Source organism: Parus major, chromosome 14 (genome assembly GCF_001522545.3).
Source record: "Parus major isolate Abel chromosome 14, Parus_major1.1, whole genome shotgun sequence".
NCBI lineage: Eukaryota > Metazoa > Chordata > Aves > Passeriformes > Paridae > Parus > Parus major.
Window position 1 is genome coordinate 12,649,311 of NC_031783.1, and position 21,425 is coordinate 12,670,735.

The window sequence follows — 21,425 nt, forward strand, 5'->3', positions numbered from 1 at the left end:
GCACTGCTGGGCTTTGGATGCCTTTCATGAGGGCAGGAATGTTTCTACAGAATTTCCTGTCATAACTCTTCACAGTTATCACCTGGCATGCACTTGAATTGCAAGAATCTCATTGGAACTATGAAAAAGCGATAGTGATAAGATTTTTATGCAATTATTATAAGATATTAATCAGATAAGTCAAGCTTCTACTAACCAGTAGTAGCATTTGTCTAATATAGAATCACACAGTTTTTTATTTACCATTTTTATGTTAAAATATTTTAATTTCACCAAGCTTTATAACTCTCATCAAAGTGGGAAGTATCCCAGTTGCATCTGAGTTTTTTTTGTAAGTGGCAGTAAATTTTCTGGTTCACAAAATAAAGCATGAGTCTCTTGATTCTCATCTGTACTAAGTTAACTTCTCTTCAACTGCATGATTTAAGTTCCCTAAGTCACTAATCTGTAATTGCTGACTGCCCTCATCTTTACCCTATTTTTTTTCTCTTCATCCTCTTGATACTCTACAGCTTTCTTCTCATGTCTTGGTAGAAGTTACTGGGCTTTGAGGGCCTTTGTTCTGTTGGCTTTGTTTATTTATCCTAGGGCTCCTTTTTTTTAATGCATTTAGCAGTGAACACAGCACTGATGTTCAGTCATTCCATCCTTTGCAAATGAGTCTGGAGGGCAGAGGATGTGCTGTTTCCTGAGTCCCCTTTGGCTTCCTCTCTGATTGATGCAGAGTCCAAAAACTGCATGTGTTTTGTTTTCCAAGCAGTGGTGTGTGCCAAAGTCAGTGTGTAAGCACATTCTCTGTCTGGAACTAGGAATTGTAGACATTTTTACAGAGAATTGCTACTTAAATCATCCTTTTTCTTACCACTTTTATTAATGGGAGGGTAAGACCTTGTGTCAGTGCTGCAATACAAGATTGGAAGCCAAAAATTCCTATGTTCTGATCCCAGTTCTGATGGGAATAATGTGGTTGTCTAGGGTAAGCTCTTTCCTGCCCCTTTTACAAGTGGGATGTCAGTACACTCAATATTTGCATTCTATTTCCCAACAGCCTGGTTTGTTCTTCTTGTGTGAGCAGGGCTCAAGAGAGACTCCAAACCTCCAGATAAAAGGCCCAGCACATGGATGGTGGAGTTCATGAGAAATTCTCTGGCCACCTACAATCAGAACTACCTCTCAGAGAGATGTGCTGTAATTTTAACTAGAGCTTGATCCTCCCCTGCTGGGGACAAATACTTAGCTAGCAATGCCTTGCTTGGCAGTGGATGGGAAGAAGGAACTTCTCCTGTGAGAGGAGTTGTTGTTGGTTTGGTAAACTTGAAAAGCTGAGGTTGTGGAAGGGGAAAGGGAAGGACAAGGCAAGCCAGGCTTTTCCAAATGCACTGGGAAACAACACTTGTCTGTGTGCCAGCTGTCACGTTTGACGGTGGGATTTTGTTTTCCTGCTTTTCTTGGAATAGCAAGGGCTTGTTTTGCTTCACCCCACTAATTCTGCTTCTCTCTCTTATCCTCCTTCCCAGCTCTTACAAATCCACTGCAGCTCCTTGCAGCCCAGGCCAGCTCATCCACTCCTGTTGTAGTCAGCCGGGTCTGCGAGCCAGGGACCGAAGAGACGGCAGCAGCCTCCTCCAGTGAGCCTGAAGTGAAAAGAGCACGGATAGAAGAGCCCAGTGGAGCAGTGCCAGCCCAGACTGGAGTCATCACATCCACAGTGCCACAAGGACAGGCAACCAGTGAATGAAGAAGCGGTGGGAGGAGCTGGAGTGATGGCAGGGTGGGCATGGGATGGCAGGAGCCCTAAAGCAGCTTTCACAGGAAACCAACCACAACTGTAACAGCTCAAAACACAGCTGATAAAGAGCTCTTTTTAAAGGCAGGTTTTTCAATGGGAGGGCAACAGCTGTTAGAATCACAAGGTGCCAAAAAGAATGGAAAAATCCCTCCCAAGAACCCATATCTGGAACTCTGTTCTGTCTCTACTTACGGGATATTTTTTTCCTTTTTCTCTTTTTTTTTTTTTTTTTTTTTAAGATTCAGAAAAATACAGACAACTGATTGTATGACTGCTGGGATATTTTTAACTGTCTTTTCCCCTTTTGGCTCTGAGGGGATGGAATTTGCAGTTCAGAACCTAAAGGAATGTAATACAAATACAGTCCGCTCCCTGGAAAGAAAACTCCTCACGTTCTATGCCTTAATACCACACTTCTGAGAGCTTTCAACCATAGGACCATTTTGAAAAGGTCACCTAAGGCAATCAAATGCTGAAAGATGGGTGCAGTATCTCACAACAACATTAAAGAAACATGGTACCAAGCTTAAAAAAAAAAAGGCAAATTATTCTGTTTTTTTAAAACAGAAAATTCTGAATATAAATGTTTATTTATATGGGAATTCAGGAGGAAGAGTTACAGGGCTCAGCCACCTGGATTTCCAGATGCAATTTCTCTCCATTCCCTCTAAGGGAGAATAAATAGGATGCCAGAGGAACTGTATTAACTTGGTTCCTGTAAAGATGTTAAAAACAAAGGGGTTTGTATCTTTACAAATAATTTCTTACAATTATTCATCACTTGCTCTGGACAACAGCCGAAGTATCGTGATGCCTGGGGATCACGTGGGGAAAGGTGTCTCCAGGAGGTTCTGTGTGCATTTGATTGATCACAGCTTGTGTGGAGCACCAGCTTTTGCTCAAATTAGCACTATAGTGAAGGCATGGCCACTGACTTTGTGAACTTGAGAAAATATTGGTTGATGCTCTGCACTGAAGCAGTCTCTCCTGCCTTGAGGACCATTGGGGTTGGCCAGCAGGAGGAGGCCTTTGCTCAAGCTGTATTCCAGGCTCTTCACATAGTACAAGGATGTCTTTTGAGGAAGGCAGATTTGACTCTCTTCAGCCAATGTGCAACACTGGGTGCTTGTGACACCTTAAGACTGGCAAAGAAATCCACCCCTGCCTGTGGCCTCCAGCAAACCCCTTTGGCCTTACACCCTTTGCAGTCCCCTTGGCTAACATGTCTTCTGGCAGCACAGCAGAGAATTTTTAATTTAGCAAATGTTACAGCTTTGGAAATGGCAAGGGAGACTTGGGAGGGGTGGGCTGTGCCTCTGGTGGATCATCCCCCATCTGTCCTGTGCAGTCTGACAAGGCAGAGAGGCAAAACCCAATGCAGAAACATTGCAGAAAGCCTTCTCCAGTGTGCAGTAAATGATACTGTCAGCATATCCATGGGGATTAGGGGTAAGGCACAGCCCTTCAGTGCCTGCTGGAATCTGGAGAGGAAATCCACAAGGTAACAGCTGGCATCACTTGTTCCCTTCTAGGTTTCCTTTGTCTTTGCCAAATCCTATTCAATAACCAAGTCCCACCACTTGAATAAAACCCAGACATGTTTAATTCTCAAGTCCATTGTTTTGTGAGAAATATTGCTGAAAGAAGGAAAGAATTTCTTGGTCTCATGATTTGCGGTTACTTCTGCGGAGAGAGACACATAAAATATTCATGACAGATCATTTATCTCAGCTGGGCTTTCAGGATTCAGGTGTGTGCCCTTAGTGACAAGTTATTAGATGGGATTTTAGTGCTTTGAAATGGTTTTGTGAAGGAGGATTGTTAGAGACCACAAAGTAATTGAAGCAGGCTGGCCTCCAGCTGTCCCTTCTCCCGCTAGGAAGGCAAGGTGTGGTGCAGCAGAAAAGCACACGGATTAGCTCTGTTTTCTGTAGCCTTTTTACAGCCAGGAGCCAATAAAATGAACTTCAAGGCAGAAGGCACAAGTGAGAGTGCAGCACAGTCTGTCTGTGGTGAATCATTTCTTTGAGGTGACTGCTGGTTTAGATACAGGCACGCCTCTGAAACGGCGCCGAGGCTTGGGAGCACTCCGGAAGAGCAAGAGTCCTTGGGTTTCCAGAATGTTGGGTGAGTCAGAGCAAGATGAAAAACCAACAGAAAACTGTTCAGGATGTGGAGCTGCCAAGATTCTGTAGATTTTTATTCGCTGATGCTTTTCTCTTGAAGAGTCTAAGTAATTAAGCCCTGACCTCCTGTAAACTAATCCAGCACCAAAGATACCAGCTAAGTGACAGTGTTTTCATCCACCATAGAGCTGCTGCTTTATAGATACCTCTTGAAGCTCTGTCCTCAGGTTGCATGGGTAGATCTGCCTCCTGAGTATTTAGAACAGAGTAACACTTTCTTCTTTTCGTGGCTCACAGTGCCTGCTGGTTCAAATGGGAGTTAAGGATAAGAAAATATCTTTGTTCTGGTCACCTTTTGTGCCTGAGATGTCTGGAACTTGTCAGTTCATCCTGTCAGGAGGTTTTTGCTTTATCAGTCTGCTGCATCCCTGTAGGGAGCAGTCCTGCCACGCAGATTTTTTTTTGTAGGTTTGCCTAAACATTGCCTGGTACCAGGTAAAATAACTGTTCTTGCTAAATCGTGTTGAGAGCTGTGGAAAAGTGTGGTCCTCATCCATTTTACATCTTGTTTCAGGCCTCCAGATGAATTCTTTCAACACTGCTCAGTCTGGAAGGTAGCACCGTTCTTTTTTCATACCAGTCCTGATTCTCCAGACTGCAGAGGCAAGAAAATCAATGTAGTGGTAGAATTAAGTCTTCAGCTAGAAAGAAAATGTTTACCTTAATGTTTATAAACAGTACTTGGATTATTTTAAATTGATAATCTGACTTGTTTTTATTGTCTAAAAAGTTACATCTCATCCTTGATGATGTTAATTAAAGAAAGTTTGAGGGGAAGTGAAGGTGGAGGCTTCACTGGATTTTCTGCTGTCTATGTAATGAACGTCAAGGCATATTGAATATTTAAACTGCCATAACTTAGACCTGGAAAAACTGTAAAGCCAAGTTCTTAATGTGTGAATTCACTTTCCACCAATTCCTATTGATTTTTTTTTCACCTTAGGCAATGACATTGACTAATTTTACTTCGATCACAGTTAGTTTATAGCAACTTTCTTTGCTCCAGTTTGCAAGAGCTGAATGCAGTTGTTCTTTGTTTCATTCCACCAGAATTCCACTATGTTTGTCTTGACCTTGGCTCTTATGATACTGAAAGCTTTTTAGAGAAAGATGAATTTAATCTGATTTAGTGATAACACAGCACAGTGCTGAGCACAAAATTGAAGTTCATGATTAGCTCATATATTCTTTTCAACTCTTTTTCCTTCCCATACTCCTCCCTCCCCCATACCATTAACACTGTCCCCTGTAGCATATCCAGTCATTTTTATCCACTGACAGGAGCAGCACCTTGCATTAAGCTCTACCTGAGGACTCAAGGATGAAAATACCTGTGGAATACATGGAGCTCCAGAGCAGGTTGAGAAAGGTCAATTTGGTTACCTTGTATTAATTTTCATGCAGTGTTCTAGACATGTTACTGCTGGGCAGAGCTTATTCAGGAGAGTGTTTTCAGAGACATGTTAAGGCTTTGTGAGAGGAACAAAGTAACATCTCAAGCTCTTGCAGTGCTGCCATCAATGTCATGGTCTAGCATCAGATTTTGTGGGGAGTAAACTTGATTTTGCATGTTTGGTCTTGTGTACTGACTTAGGGTTGTCATTCAGAGTTGATTTCCACTTTTTTTTTTCCTGTTTCAGTAGGGAGATGCCCACAATGGAATGAAACTTGGAGCACAGAAGGCTAGGGACCTGTGTCTAAGCAAGTGAGAGCATCTGACCTGAGCTCTCATGCAGTGTGGTGTGGAGCACTTCTCCCTGCCTGCTAGGGATGTTCACTTGGTGGTTGAGCTTTTCATCTGTGTTAGCAAGGGGGTATTTATTTGGTGTCACTGGTGTGTGCTCGTGTGTAGGTGAATGTCAAAATGTAGGGTGAAAGGAGAAGTGTTTCCCTGCTATACCTGGGTTTGGGCATCTTGGATGACAAAGTTTTCACTTAGCTGTAGTTCTGTACCTTTCCTTAGAGAATCCACACACGAGGTAAAAACTTCTCAGCAACATAAGAAGAATTCCCCATGCAGCTGAATTTGTTCCTTGCCTCTGAGGAGAACCCAGCTCTGCCTCCTCTGCATGTTGCAAATAGGTACCTGAAGATTCCAGTAAGACTTTTTCCAATTTGCTTCCTTCTCTTAAGTCTGAACCAGGGTAAGGTTGTCTCGGTCTGTTCTTGTCCATCAGCTGGAATTGCTGCAGGAGGTCACTGTGAGTCTTGTACTGGGGAGCCCAAACACAGAGGCAATGCTGCAGACATGATCTGGGGAATGCTCAGTGGGTTGGAAGAGAATCATTTTCCTTGGCCTGATAGCTACACTTTTGCCAGTACTGCCCATTACCTGTTTGGTCTCTTGCTGCAAGACAAGTTTAAAGAGTAAGGAACAAATCACAGAGTGAACTGGATTTCATTTGTGCAGATGTAGCCATGTTGTCCCTCACTTCCAAGGGACAGTCCTAGCTTGGGTCTTTTTGAGCAGGAAGCAGCACTGAAGGATCCTGATCACTTTTAGAGATATCTGTGCTTTATTTTATCAAGTGATAGTTTCAATCCAATGTGGAACTTGCCTTGAGTTTCTACCTGCTTCAAAATCTTTGAGGTTTTTTAGGTCCTGCTGCTAATAAATTGGACTAGGGCATTAAGAATGAACCTCTAAAGGAACAGGACTTGCTTCATAATTTTCCTTAGTTGCACACTGCGTTTTTCGAGTTTGTAAATGCCATCCTTCAGTAAATGATCTGTCTTCTCTTGCCAGTCAGTCTCTTGGGCAGCTCCTGTTTCTGCTCCTCATCAGTTTTCCCCCTCTATTTGTCTGTCAACTCCAGAGTCCTTTAATCCAACTCCTAATTTAATTCCTTTGCTTGAAGGTCTGCATCTGGCAAGGATTCTTGTGTTAGGTTGCAGTTACATGAGTAAACAATCTGTTGTAGAACTTTTCGTGTCCTGGGTGAAAAATGAAGCCCTAGCTGCTGCTATTATAGCATACACTACTGCTGGAAAGTGTAGCTTCCAGTGGAGCCAGCTGTGCTGCAGAAAACTGTTACACTACAAGGTCATCTGGATTGCTGGAGCTGATGGGGTTGGGAGGCGATGCCTTCTTGCATGGTGATCTGCACCTGATGAAAACATAGCTGGGGAATCTCTGAGCTGTGATTTGTTAGATCAGCATCTCTTTCTGCTGGGTGGGTTGTTTGCAGCTCAGTGCACGTGTTTGTGCATACAGGTGTGGATACATCCCCATGCCATAATCAGCAGTGGGAATTTCATAGCTGTGAGGGCGGGCTTTCTCTGTTAGGGTGTCTTTCATGGGGCAATAATACACCAGGGAGCATTTTACTTTGGCCTGAGCAAGACATTTTGAAAAATACTTGGTTTTCTTGGAGCACTATATTTAAATTCCAAATTTTGAATCAATTTTTGACGTTTGTATTTATATGTTCAGAAAATTCTTTTGATACCTTTTCAATTTACCAACACTGAATTAAAACCTTTCAGAATGTATGGTTGGTCCTCTCCTTATGTGTCACTTTAAGTTTCAGAGCACGAGGGTAGTTGTGCCAAATCTATCCCTTTGCTCTCAATACAGAAAAAAAAAAAAACATTGACAATTCATGAGTGGCAGCTAAGGAAGAAACCCTTTAAATATTTTTTTTTTCAGAGAATATTAAATTAGATCTGTGTAAACATGAAATCTATATTTATTAATGTGTGAGTGTGTAAGCGTGTGTGTCAATGTAGATATATAAATGGTCCATGACTATTTCTTTCTCTTAAATGGTACTTACACAGACTTTTATACAGTGTGTTGGTAAATTCCTGTACCAGGCACTGACTCTGAAAGAATGATTAACCTATTTTTGTAATGAATGTGAGCAGCCAGTGGAAGCAGCTTTACTTCAGTGATTGCTTTCATTCCTCTCGCAGAGCAGAAGAGGCAACTTGGTACTTGCATCTTCCTTGTGTAGGATCCCTGCTTCTGGCTTTGTCCTGCTTTCAGCAACCCCAGTCCACGCTGCTTTTCTGGCAAGAAAACCCCCAAATGGCACTAGTGAAAGCTGGAATCCCTTTTTGTCTGCAGTTCTCTCTAGATGCAGTATCAGGGAGTTCTTTACAGATTCTGCTCTGTAAGTAATGGGACCTTATTTCTAACAGAAGAGATTTATGGGTGGTCCATGAGGATGCTGTAAGGCTGAGGAATTCCTCCCTGTCAGGTGGCTAAGCTAACAATGGGGCACTAGGAAATAGTTTCTTTTCCTCTGTGGTGAGATTATTTTCCTTTTATCATGCTTCTGTCTCTTTGTGGGGTGATGGTGTCTATATCCCCTTAAAAACAAGCACAGAAGAGTTCTTCTAATGTTTCCATTCACAGGGAGTAAATTTTACTTAACTGGCCAAAGTTCAGGTGTGGTTTAATTCCACAAGGATCACTAAACTCACAGAAGGGTGTATTTTGAACCACTTGGATCTTTTTAGAATAAAAGCAGGTGATATTTGACTAATCCTAATTGCTCTTCCAGAAGCAGAAATTCTCTATGAGGATCTGAGTGGAAGCTTCACCTCAGCAATCACTGGCTGCTGATGGGGCTTCAGGGAGGACAAGGGTTGGTGATAGGAAGAGACCAGAATAGGAGCAGTGAAAGGAAGCAGCTTTCCTCCTCATCCAGCAGAAAACAGCCCCTGTGAAACCCAGACTTCCCCTAATATTTTGTTGTTGCCTCATGTCTGCTGCCAAGTTATGCTGTGATCTGGATCTCTGTCCTGCTTCTACCCCACCTCAGTTTCACTTAAAGCAGTCTGAGGCAGAGCCTTCCTTAAAGCTAAAGGCAACAGTGAGGAGAAATGTCTGGTAGCTGAAGAAAAATGAGATTTAAATGGAGCAGAAAAAGTGAGAATTCCTTCTGTTTCACTGTCTTGCTGCTAAAAGTCTGGTGCAGAACATCCTGATGTTCTGCTGATTTATATGCTGCTCTTGGGAGGTGGGCAGGCTGCTAAGTTGGCTCTGTAGCAATTGAATTACTGTAAACCTGAACTTGCTTAATCTCTCCTTTTTTTCTCCCTCAAATGGGCTTGAAGTAGAGGGAACCAGAGTATTGTTTGTAAGATCTTTTTGCTTTAATAGAAAACAGAATGTAAAAAAAGAAAAAAAAAAAACAACAAAAGCAAAACCAAACTCATTCAAATACATTGATACAGAAAATGGCTTTAAAATATGAAAATCTTACAAGACCATATGTTGTGTTGGGTTCTGGACATGCAGTTTGTGCTGGGGAGGCTGGTCTTGTCCAGCCTGCCAGCCAACCTCCACGTAGCCAAAAAGAGCATTTTAAGAGTCTGTAGCTATCCAAAGGACTGTTATCCAAAGGACTGATAAAAGCTGTTTAGGGATAAATCAAAAGCTGTGTGTGAGCAATGGATGGTAAAGCTGGAAATTCAGATCCAACTCTGAATAATGGCTCTTAGTAAAAAACAGATTTAGAAAAATCCAACTCTCCCCCTGTTCTGCAGATGCTCATTCCCACCGAGTCCCCGGGGAAGGCTGAGAGGAGAACCTGAAATACCTCAATGGCTTCACAGAAGGGTTTGCTACAGAGATCTGGGCCAGCCTTACCCCTTTCACCTCGGTTTGGCACTTATTTTATAAAATAAGAAGGTGATTGAAAGGGGAAACTAAAGCCATGCTTGCATTTCAGTTCCTGGTGTTGCCTGTGCAAGACACCTCCAGCCAGATGTTTTGAGGTTTGTGGGGTTGTTTTTTTTTTTTTACAGCTGATATCAAAAGTTGTTGTTTTATTTTATTTTTATTTTTTTTTGTGACTTGTTTTCGTTATCAGTGCTTTTTAAAAAGCAGGTGTGTATCCCAAGGGGGGAAGCTCCATGTGGGGCAGTGGATGTGAAGTTCATGTTCTTTCTCTGGCCATGTTTGCAGCGCTGCTCCTGTGAGATGTCCAAGGCAGCCGTGGCTCCCACCAGTGTGTGGGATCCTGCATCCAAGGAGCAGGACCTGTGTTTCCACATCAAATGGGATACAGTGGTTTTGTTTGTTTGTTTTTTTAATATAGAGCCATACATTTTTTAAGTAATTTGAGATCTGAATGTGATTTCTAATGTATCGAGAACGTTAATATTTTAAAGCTATAACAAAGGTTTAAATTTCTACTTTTTTTTTTTTTTTTTTTTTTTCATTTATTTTAACTGTTCTGTTACCTTAATTTGATGTATGTGGTTGGGGAATGTTGCTTCTCCTCTTAGCATTTGTTTCTATAACCAGAAATAAAATTATATATGAAAGAGAAAACGCCCTGGAATTGCTTCGCTGTTTTTGGGTGACAGACTTGGATCCTTCCAGTGTGGCATCACAGGGGAGCTGAGTTTCCTGCAGCAGTGAGGGGACTGTGTTTAATATTTTTTCCTTTTTTTTCCATGTAGGAAGGAAGTGTGTGTCTGCACACCTTGCACTGTTTATAGTTCAGACACCCCACTTTTGATCCCTTGTCAGTTATTTGGGCAGCTGTTGACTCACAGCAGAGTGAACATATGGACTTGTGTGTTTGAGATCCGTGATGCCTCCCCTGGGGCTTATAAACTGTTCCTCCAGCTTTTGTTTTGTCGTGAAGTGAAACATTGTTATTTTGAAGGTTTAACTATTCCAGTGCGTTCCCCTTTAATTTATAATTATTGTTTTCATTTAAACCTGTGAGGAGAGAAAGCAGTACTTTATCTGTCTTGTAGTTAGACTTTTCCTCCTTTGTCCTCCTAATGCGCCTACAATTTAAGTTCTGGGTTTATTTTGACTAACATTCTTAGCTCCAGAATTAAATAGGAATATTTTCTAAGGCCTCAACTGACATAAAGTAGCTGTAATTCATAGAATTTTAGAACCACAGAATGGTTTGGGTTGGAAAGAACATTAGAAATCACCTCATTCCAATCCTTGCCATGGGCAGGGACACCTTCCACTATCCCAGGTTGCTCCAAGCCCCTTCCAGCCTGGCCTTGGACACTTCCAGGGATCCAGGGGCAGCCACAGCTTCTCTGGGCACCCTGTGCCAGGGCCTCCCCATCCTCATGGGGAAGAATTTCTTTCCAAAATCCCATCTAACCCTGCCCTCTGAGTCTGAAACCATTCCCCCTTGTCACTCCATGTCCTTGTAAAAAGTTTCTCTCCATCTTTCTTGTAGTCTCCCTTCAGTTTTTACAGGGAGGATTTTTTTTAATTGACAAACTAATTAAAAATTTAATAATAGTACACAGTGAGCAAATATATTCATCCAGAGCCCTTTTTGGGGGGGACATCTTTTAATATTATCCTATCTTTGGCTCCCCCTGTGCTGCTGCTTTGCTGGCTGATTACCCAGGCATGATATTAATGAACTTTAATGCCAGGAGAGCACAGAGCAGGGAATTACCAAAGGGCAAAGTGCCAGGTTCCATCCCCTGGCATCTCCTTGCAGGTTCAGCATGGTGCTGAGAGCTTCAGCCGTGTTAGCAGTCAGGAGAGAAGGTCCTGGTGGATCTTTAACTTCTGGGAGTGCTGAAGACTGGAGCAGCTGGGTTTAACATCTCGTACCTGTTTTGGAAAGCTCTGTTTTATGAACAGGTTGCGGGAAATAAATCGTCTTTTACCATCACACCCTTAGAAGCCCCAGCCCTCACCTCTGCTGTGTAATGATGTTCTCCATAGGTCTGAGTGCCTAGGGCGGGGTGGCCTCGCAGCCAGATTTGTCCTCATGCTCCTGAGGTGGGGAATGATGACAGCAGCACCTGGAGCAGTCCGTGGGCTGCCACCAGCGAGGATTTTGGTCACCCCTCGGCTCTGGGAGCCTTCCCGCCGGGCGGAACCTTCCTGCAGCAGCCGCCGCGAGCCCCCGGAGCGGGCGCGGCTGTACCGCCCGCCATGGGGGACGGCTTTGGCCGCGTACCGCGGCACGGGCCCGGCCGGCGGCGGGGCCGGGATGTTCACGGCGGCTGCCGAGAGCTTCCTCAGGCAGGCGAGGTGCGCCGGGGAACGGGGGGACACGGGGGGGACACGGGGCAGCGCCACGGACCCCGCGGGCCCGGGCGGGGATGCTGGAGGGAGCGGAGCTGCCGGGGCTGAGCGGGGAGCCGGGCGGAGGGGAGGGAGGGCGGTGTGTACCAACCCTCCAGCCCCGAGCTTCCCGAATGGGGGCCCGGGTTCCTGACGGCCCCGGGTCCCCCGGCAGGGAGATCCAGGAGGAGGAGCTGCGGAGATTCGCCGCCCGTGTGTCCGCCCTGCTGCAGGGCCCCGAGCCGGGCCCCGAGGCCGTGGATGGGCTGCAGAGGCTGCACCTCACCGTGGCCGCCACCAAGTACCCCCGCAAGTGAGTGCCCTTGTGTGTCTCGGGTGTTCGGAGGAGCAGAGCGTTACCTTCCTAACCGAAAAGAAAGGAAAGGTGTGGGTTAGGCCTTTAAAATAACACGCTGCCTTGAAAATCCTGAGTTCAGTTTAACCACAACGCCCTGCTTTGCCTTTCACCCCCTTGCTAAGCAGAAGGTGCCCATCTCCTTTTGCAGGAAAATAAACAAGTGTTGGTGTCACTGAGCCCTCTGTCGAAGTGCACTGAGGAGCAGCACTCAGAAATAAAGATGATGTGTGGCATTAGTCCCTGTCAAGGGGGATCATCCCAAAGCCCAAAATATGCAGGAAATAAACATCTGGATCTTTTCTCGCCTTGCAGTGATGTTTACTGGGACTCTTGCAGGCTTGATGGCAAGTTTGTGGAGCTGTTGCAGACAGTGCTGTGCTTACCCAAAAGTCCTGAGCAGATCCAGGTGTTATGTGCTGCCATCCTGAGAGAGATGTCACCTTGCAATGATCTTATCCTCTCCTGTGATGAGATTCAAGATACAAAGCTCTTGAGCCTGGTATCCTCCGTCCTTCTGGCTCAGGTAAATGACCTGTCAAGTCAGAGATCTTCCCTTGTCAATATGGATTTGCTCTTTGATTGTTCCCTGCTCCTGAGCTCAAGGAGAGTGAAAATCAATTGGAAATACGTAAGAAAAAGCAGAGGCATTTCCATCTTCATTTAAGGGATCTCATTATTCTACTTTGCTTAGGAAAAAAAAAGTAGCAAATTTTTGTGTGTAGCACTTAACAACAAAATTGCTTAAAATTGTAATGTTTAGAAACTGGGGTCCTGGAAGCAAAAAAGAATCCTTCAGAGCTGGCTGCTGGAATAGATTTCAAATCAGGGCTGCTTGAACCTGGGGAGGAAAGAAAAAGATTTTACGTATTCTTTTTATTCTTCTTACGATATTGGCTTTCATGTTCACATATAAAAAACATACACAGAACCCATAAAACATGTAACTCTGTAAATGGAAATGACACTTCAAAGGTCCAGATTCTCCATGGAGAGAACCAAACATGAGGACCTTCCTACTTTTGAGCACTGCCTAGGGAACAAGCTGGAAACTACTCTTTTTCCTCTCCTTCTTTTACTTTAATTGTACCTATTGAAGTTAAAATATTTTTGTGCAGCTTCTCGTTCTGAGTTTCACTGTGTGCTTAGAAATGGCTCCAGTGTTTGTGACATTCATCTGAGTTTGTTTAACTGAAGGAAATGAAACAGGAACCAGCAATGTATTACTTATGAACTGCCTCACAAAGCTCCTCTCTCCCATATCCAGCCTTGAGACTGCCCTGCAGTTCCCCAATGTAAAAACACACATAAGCAGCCCTATAGTTTGGGATCTGTGAATTCAAATTGCAGAGAATCTCTGTAAAATGTGGTAAAATCCCCTGTGCTATGAGTTCCTTTTTTGTTTCACTTTGGTATTGATGCCTGATGGAGGAGATTGGTCTCTAGTAATGGTAGATTATCAATCTTTACCTCTGCTTTATTTTTCAGGAAAGTAAGGGTGAAATGGCAGCTGTGGGGCAGCGTGTTGTGAAAGTCCTTGAAAGAAGACTGCCCGAGGGTCAGAGTGCTCGGTTCCTTCTTCCTGTCCTGGCAAATGTCATCAGCCTTTCACCAGAATCTCTAACAGAAGGTAAATCTATAGGAAGGGCTGAGATTGCCACCTGGCTGTGATCTTGGTAGTGATCAGAAGGCTCTCAGTTGGAAACTGCTGTCAAAAGTGACATCTGTGCTACGAGGAAAGGGAACTTACTGGGTGGGATGTGTTCCACCACACAGAACTGTGACTGGGCCTTGCAAATCCTGGCCATGGATTTGTATAACAGGATCATGTACTCTAGCTGAGGTCTCCAGATGCAGCAGGAGTGTGAAACTAGCTATCCTGAAGAGCATCAAGCAGAGAGAGAGAAACAGAGATGTGGCTGTGCATCAGGTCAAGAGGGCAGCAGAAACAGCTAGAGGTGCTCTTCATCAGAGAGGGAGCACTGCATGGGTAGTGTGATGAGTTAACCTAGGAGAGCATCCCAGGCTTAAAATGCTGGGGAGTTGTGAGCAAGAGTGAATTTCTGCGAGTTTCCTGTGAGGTTTGTGTGCTGGAGAAGCTTTGGGGAGGATGTTGGGCTGGGTGCATGGGCTGGCAGAGCAGGAAGGATCACCTGTCCCAGCTTCTGTGAGTTCCTATCGAAGGAGTTGTGCCTTTGGCTGCAAAGCTGAAGTCACACACTGCCAGAATAAAGTGACAGTGTTTTTGCACATTCCTCCTAATAGCAGCTGTGAATGGAGACAAAGGAACAAGCATCTCTTGAGTGATCTGATAGCAGAGTCCTTGGTTCCAGCACTGACTCCCTGACTGAGGTAGTGTGAGGAGTATGGACATCCACCTTGGGGTACCAATTTCTTTATGGATTGCTGGATCAGAGAGTGATCCAGGCTGGAGAAAAAGCCCAGCAGTTGAGGGTTATCAGGGACATATTGCAGAGGCTGCTTCTTTGCCCAGTCTAGCAATGACCCTGTCACTTCCCTTGTACAGAGCAGACCAATGTTGTCAGTAAAAAAATGGCTGACTGGCTGAGGTATGCAAGCATTCAGCAAGGAATGGCTCAGCCCTCTGGAGGCTTCTTCTCCAGTCCCAGAACCAAACAGGTGAGTGCTGAGTTGCCATGGTGACCTCACAAGGGCATTTGTTAGTCTGGTACTTGCTGGTTTGGGTTCCCAGAATTCTTTTGGAATTTCTTTTGGAAAACAGTAGCCTAGAAGTGCTGCTGTTCTTCAGCAATTTTTGTGGGATTGAGACACATGGGAAAGCAAAGTAGGGGGATTTACAGCTCTTAGATTTAGGAGTTCAGCTGTAGAATGAGAGCTTTGATCCTTGAAGTAGTTTTTAGAGAAGAGTATTTTAGTGACCGTGTGCTTCAGAGTTAAAGGTACTGGGACCAGTGTCAAAGTAGCAAAGTTGAATGTTTCAGCTGGGGAGAAGGATCCAGCACAGCTGCCTTTTCTCTCTCTGCCCTCCTTCAGAACCCCAGACAAGGGCTACTTGTCTCTGTGGGCTCAGTGGGGTTTTCCCTGCCCTCTCAGCCTTTCCCTGGGGCTCTGACCTGCTGCATCTTTTCTCTCAGCCTGCTCCTATCACAGAGGTGGACGGTGCTGTTGCCACAGACTTCTTCACAGTGCTCTCAGTGGCTCAGCACTACACACAGGACCAGTGGCTCAACGTGCAGACCTTCTCCATGCTGAGAAACTGGCTGCTGTGCTATGGGGGCAAGGAGCTGAGCACCCTTAATTCAGGTAGGGATTGAAGGTCTGTAGCCCCAAGAGGGCTGTGTGCTCTCAGATGTCATATGAGGTGGCTGCACCAGCAACCCAGCAATCTCTCTTTCAAACTGATGAGATATTAGGAAGAAATTATTCCCTTTCAGGGTGGGGAGGCCCAGGCTTAGGGTGCCCAGAGAAGCTGTGGCTGCCCCAGGATCCCTGGAAGTGCTCAAGACCAGATTGGACAAGGCTTGGAGCAACCTGGGATAGCGGAAGGTGTCCCTGCCCCTAGAAAGAGCTTTGGAACTGGACGAGCTTTAAGTCCCTTCCAGCCCAAAGCATCCTCTCATTCTGTGATTCTAAGTAAAAGGAATATGGGCAAGAGTTCAGAGATCTTAGACTAGGAGCAGGGAAAGTTTGGGAAGGAATATCATTAAACCTCCTGACTGATACTTATTGATCCCTCCTTGGGGAGTTATTTGTTGGATGAGTCTCCTGTTTTCAGACAAAGCCCCATGGATTCCTAGGAAAGAAGGCCTGGGTGGTGGGAGACAGCATCTCCTTAGTGTTCTAGTAACACTCCCTTCTCCTTCAGCTGTTCTTCACTCTGCACCTGGGGACACTCAGCTGCCTTTCTGTTGCTGGGCTGCTGCGTGGGTGACATTGCCAGTGACGAGCTGACACGTGTGATGTTTCTTGTGTAGATGACAAAGCAGGAGTGGACAGGTGTGTGACATCCCTGGTCTCCACTACAGCCACGGCTGGGCGGCTGCTTCCCCCCAGGGAGCGTCTGCGGGACAAAGCCTTCGAGTACTGCCAGCGCCTCATCGAGCAGAGCAACCGGCGTGAGTCTTGCCATGAGCCCTCCTGGGAGTCCTCTTGGGAGTGTTCTCCAAAATATTTCTGGTTTGCTGCATGTTTGGGCTGGGATCTCACTCCCTGGAAACCACAGTTTGGCTCCTAGGGAATAGGGCCTGCTGCTGGGGCAAGTCACTGGCCAGCCCTGAGCTGGGGTGTTGGGAAGGATTTGGAGGCAGCAGTCGTGTTCTGCCTCCCACAGGGGAGGATGTGGAACTTGTTTCTCATTGGCCTGATGTAGGATCAGTGTGTGTTCCTGCCTGCCCTGAAGCCAGGGTTAGTGCTCAAACTGACAGCCTCATATTCCTGTGTGAGCTCAAGGCTTAACTTGGACTCATTTCTCCTGCAGGACCCCTGAAGAAAGAAGATGGAGACCTGCAGAAAGCTGTAAGCACACAGAGGTGGGGCTCAAACTCTGGGAGTTGTGGCTTCCCCCATTCCAGTCTTACTCTGTGCTCTCCTGCAGTGTCTCATTGAGGCAGTGACAATCATGGACATCATCTGCAAACAGGACTCCTCCTACGTGTGCCGTGCTGTCTCCTTCCTGAAAATCCTGCACAGCAGGATCTGTGGGGATGCCACTTATGCCAGGGCCCTGCTGCCCATTGCCCAGTTCTTCCTGAACCACAGTAAGTCTTCAGCTCCCACCCCCTCTTGCACAATTCAGTCATGCCTTTTCCAGCACAGCCTTTTGTCCTGGCAGTCTTGCCTGTGCTCTGGTATGGATGATCCCACCCTAAGAGACCCAGGTGCTGGAGAGTCCCCTGCTCTTTAGAGGAACATAACCCATATGTCTCTTAGCCCCTGGAGCCCTGGCAGGGCTGCTGGGTGAGCTGTGCTCAGCGAGGTGCTGTGTCCTCCCAGGCAAACTGGCAGCTGTGGACTCAGATGCCATCTACAAACACCTCTTCACTGATATCCCAGCTCAGCTCTTCCACAACCCATCACTGGCCTTCGAATTTGTCCAGTTCTGCAAAGACAACAGCCAGCTCCTCACAGACTCCTCCAGCATATTCAGGCAGAGCTTCCCAAATCTCTTCAAGGTACAATGTGTTGGAGCAGCAGAGGGAAGAGCCTGCTTCACATCCCCTTCTGTGCCCTAGAACTTCCTTTTTGCACCCCAGAGCCCTCCATGTGCCTCCATGGCAGTGCTAGGGAGAGCAGAGGCGAGGAGGATTGTTACAAAATGAGTGTGAGTTTGAAGGGGTGGAGGGTTCTGGGTGTGTTTAGCACTGCCAGGAGAGAAGAGTCTGGGTTGGCAGGACTGTAGAGGGCTGGGGAGCACAGTGAACACAGGACACAGCACTTTGTTTCTGGAAAAGTTGAGTGAGTTGCAGTTTGCCAGCCACTGAACCAGCTGCCAGAGGCCTGTGTTGAGCTTCTAACAGGCTCATGGGTTTTGACCAAGCCCTCAGACTGTTCTGGTTTTGCTCTGCAGAAGTGACTTTCCCTTCCCCATCCCATCTGGTCACAGTGTGGAGTTGTCTGGGTGTGTGATGGAGCAGCAGGGATAGTGCAGCAGTTTGTGCTTGTTCCTTGCAGTTCCTGGCATGGAACAGCCCACCTCTGATCTCTGAGTTTGTGGACCTTCTCCCATTTCTGCTGGATCCAGGCACAACCATTGAGATCTTCCATTTGCTGCTTGACCTGCCCTGTTTGACAGCAGCTCTGGACATCCAGCAGAGGTAATGCACCTTCCCTTCCTTTCACTTGTTAATCAGCATCATACCACTGACCAAAGCCCAGTGCACACTTCTGAGCCTCAGCTGTCACAGAGCAAGAGGCATCACTGCAGTCAGGTTAACACAAGGCTGCACAGATGTCAGCCAGTTTTCCTAGTAATGTGTTGTACATGGGAAGAGAAGGTGACCAGCTCTCACATTTCAGTACTGGACTGTCTCTGTTACCATTCCCCTCTCCCTGTCCAACTCCAAATGATTGCCACATGTTTGAGGCTTCCATGAGCTACCACCTCAATACAGAGGTGAAATACCTGGTCTTCCTTTCCTGCTCTTAGCCCTATTTTTTGCTCTGTTTTCCTGGAGGCACACAGAATTATCTTCCTGAGATCTTAGAGCTGTGAGTTTCCATGAAGATGGGGTAGGACTGGAACTGGCTCTACCTCTTCTCTACCTTGTCCTCCTGACATTACAGCTCTTTCTCAAGTGCTTAGAAAAGAGGCAGAATTTGGTGGGCTTGGGTGACTGAGGGATACAGAGTGTCATTTTTCCCTTTTCCAGGCATGACACAGAAGCAAGTCTGGAACTATTGCCTGAATATGGGGAACCTGAACTCATCAGGTTGTCCCTCTGGCTTCCAGAGAGCCTAGATTAGACCAACTTGTGTTCAACCACAGCAGTGTTCAGGATCCCAGCTCTGCCCTGGCCCATTCTCACAGTGCAGCACATTCTGTGTGTTCCCTGCTAGGGCAGCTGCTCTTCCTGCCTCTGAGAAGGCTGGGGGTGACCCAGCTGTGAAGCCAGCCACGTGTCTGGAGGCCTTTCGCCATCCCCTCTACAAGAGCATGTTCCAGTATCTCCTCCGCACCAAGTCTGCTCCCCAGGATGCCCCTGAGAGGTAGGAGCCTGCCTGGAGTGTGGTTCAGCCATGCAGCTCTGGGAGGCAGCACTGGGATTACTGGGAGAGGCACAGCTGCTCTGAGCTGGTCTGAGGTGGATTTCTCTCCCCTCTGTCAGCTTTGCCAGCACTCAAAGGCCCTGTGGGGAATAGGGAAGGGCAACTGGGAACAAACCTTCAACAGTCACTCTTCTTTTGCCCACAGTCTGGTTCCACTTCGGCAGCTGCTGGGATCCCTGGCTGGCAGCCCAAGGGTGGTGCAGTGTGCAGAGGCTGTCCCTGTCTTACTGGAGCTCTTTTTCAGGGTGGTGGCAGAGGTGGGTCCTTCTGGGGAAGTTTGGTTCCCAGTTACGCCACAGGGATCTCTTGTTATGTGAAGAGCAGTCATAGAAGCAAAATTGTGAAGATGCTGCAGCTCCAAGAGAGGGGTGCATGAGGGGAGGGTGGGATTTGTACTGGCATGAGCCAGCACTGAGCTGGCCACTTGATCCAGAGGAACTGAAGAGCTCAGTGGAGCAGTGTCAGGTTCACTCTGTGCTCTCAGCCAGCTGTAAAGGAGAGAGATGAGAGCACAGTGAGAGCCTGATACCTGCTTTGTGCACTGCTCCCCTCCTAGATCAGGCAGTTTCTCTGCCAGCTCTCACCTGGCTGGTTATTTTGGGGTTTGACTGCTGGATGTCACTGGTACTGCTGAAACAAGGGCTGGCTTTCAGTTTGCAGATGAGTCTCTGATAAACCAGCTGGTGGTGCTGCTGCTGCAGAGGAGTGACCAGCTCTATGAGATCCCAGCGTTTAAAGAGGATGTGTACAGGTGAGATGAAACAGGAGGCACAGCCCAGCTCCCAGCCCTTCCTCCTGACATCCCAGGGCAGCCCAGGAGCCTTTTCAGTTTTGGCCCAGTCCCCACTGTGACATATCTTTGAAGGGTGCAAAATGGGGGCTGCACCTTCATCCCAGCTGGGAACATCCTGAGGATACAGCCCTGTCCCAGTGGCTGGCTGCTGCCAGCCCCTCCTGGCTTTGGGCATCACCACCTTGCCTGGTCTGAGCTGTGCCCTTCTCTCTGCTCCAGGGTGCTGGGCTCCCAGCTGGCAATGCTCTGCAGGCTGCGCCCTGCGCTCGTGGTGGAGCTGTCCACAGAGATCCTGGAGTTCTCCGGAGCTGTCAGCAACATCCAGAGCAAGGAGGCCATCTTCACCCACATGGTGAGCAGGGCTGCCACAGCTGCTCACCTTCCCTCTCCTCCTCTCTCCTAGCATTAGCTAACCTGATTTTCTATTCCCTAAAAACCATTCCATTCCCTTTTCCTGTGCTTCCCTGTGTCCTGGCCCCAGGTGTGGGCTGTTGGTGAGTACCTGTCGGTGTCCTACGACAAGCGCTGCACAGTGGAGCAGATCACGCGCTTCTTCGAGACCCTCGAGGCTGTGCTCTTTGAGATCACCCAGCTCCGGCCACAGGCCAGCACCCCCAGCTGTGCCCCCCGTGCCATCAGTGTCCTCATGGCCACCTTGACCAAGCTGGCAGCCCGCAGCCAGGACCTGATCCCCAGGTGAGCACTGGCAAAGGGTTAAAAGGTGCAGGTCTCGTGGGTCCGAATGTGGGTTTGGTGGTGGTAATTAATAATTGAGGCTGGCAGCTGAAAAATGACAGAGGTGAGCTGTGTAAGGGAACAGTTTGGAGGAGTGGGATTCATTGTCCTTCTCTCCTGCAGAGTGTCCATGTTCCTGTCCAAGATGAGGACATTTGTGCAGAGCCCTGCTGTCACCTCTGTTTACTGCGAGGAAGACCTTGAGGAGATCCTCATTCGAGCAACTGAGCTCATGAACCTGCTGAAAATGCCCAGCGTGGCTCAGTTTGTGTTCACCCCCCCTGTGGCCAGCACACAGTTTCAGAGGGACGTGAATGACTCCCTCCCTTTGGCCCTGAGGATGGTCACCCAGCTCCTGGAGCCTGCTCCAGGCTCCATGCCAGGGTGAGGGCAGGAGGTTTCTGGAGTAAATCACTGGACATTGCTGACACTCAAGGCTGAGGCCCTGATCTTAACTGGAAAAGAGGAACAAATGTTTGTGAATGAAACAGAGAATAGGAATAAGGAGAGCTGAGGCTGTTTGTATTTCTGTGTCCTAGTGCCTGTTGCTTTTTTATCTCCTTAGCTTGTCTTATCCCTTCCTGGTGAGCACACATTGAAAATCCTGGTGGATTTGTGCAAATGTTGCAGGAGAGTGAATGGTGCCAGCACACCCTGTTCCTTTGGAGGGAGATGTATTTCTCCCCTCCCCTTTGCTCTGACTACACCTGCACGTGCTGCTTTTCTTGCCTCTCCTTGCAGGAGATCAGGCAAAGACCTGTGTCAGCTGGAAGCAGGACTGACTCCACCACATCTGGGAGCCC

General features: G+C 46.9%; 2 protein-coding genes across 2 annotated transcripts in view; both read left to right on the forward strand.

The window, feature by feature from the left end:
- FOXK1 (forkhead box K1) overlaps positions 1-10,261 on the forward strand; it is a 56,534-nt gene extending 46,273 nt beyond the window's left edge. The window contains exon 9 of the mRNA XM_015643197.3: positions 1,518-10,261. Coding sequence (XP_015498683.1) covers positions 1,518-1,738 — 221 coding nt within the window. The 3' untranslated portion in view covers positions 1,739-10,261. The remainder of the gene's footprint in view (positions 1-1,517) is intronic.
- Positions 10,262-11,851: 1,590 nt separating this feature from the next.
- On the forward strand, positions 11,852-21,248 carry AP5Z1 (adaptor related protein complex 5 subunit zeta 1). Its single transcript, XM_015643245.3, has 17 exons — positions 11,852-11,959; positions 12,168-12,305; positions 12,687-12,873; positions 13,836-13,977; positions 14,875-14,987; positions 15,464-15,632; positions 16,304-16,444; positions 16,807-16,844; positions 16,924-17,086; positions 17,322-17,500; positions 18,000-18,142; positions 18,885-19,034; positions 19,240-19,351; positions 19,748-19,845; positions 20,107-20,239; positions 20,369-20,583; positions 20,746-21,248. Exons 1-17 carry the CDS (start codon positions 11,919-11,921, stop codon positions 21,008-21,010), a joined length of 2,427 nt encoding a protein of 808 aa, XP_015498731.1. The 5' UTR covers positions 11,852-11,918; the 3' UTR covers positions 21,011-21,248.
- The last annotated feature ends 177 nt before the right edge of the window (positions 21,249-21,425 follow it).

Coding starts and splice junctions, on each gene's coding strand:
- AP5Z1 (XM_015643245.3), top strand. CDS start 11,919: ATGTTCACGGCGGCTGCCGAGAGCTTCCTCAGGCAGGCGAG. Junction 12,306..12,686: donor GCCACCAAGTACCCCCGCAA/GTGAGTGCCCTT, acceptor GGACTCTTGCAG/GCTTGATGGCAAGTTTGTGG. Junction 19,035..19,239: donor CCCCAGGATGCCCCTGAGAG/GTAGGAGCCTGC, acceptor TTTTGCCCACAG/TCTGGTTCCACTTCGGCAGC.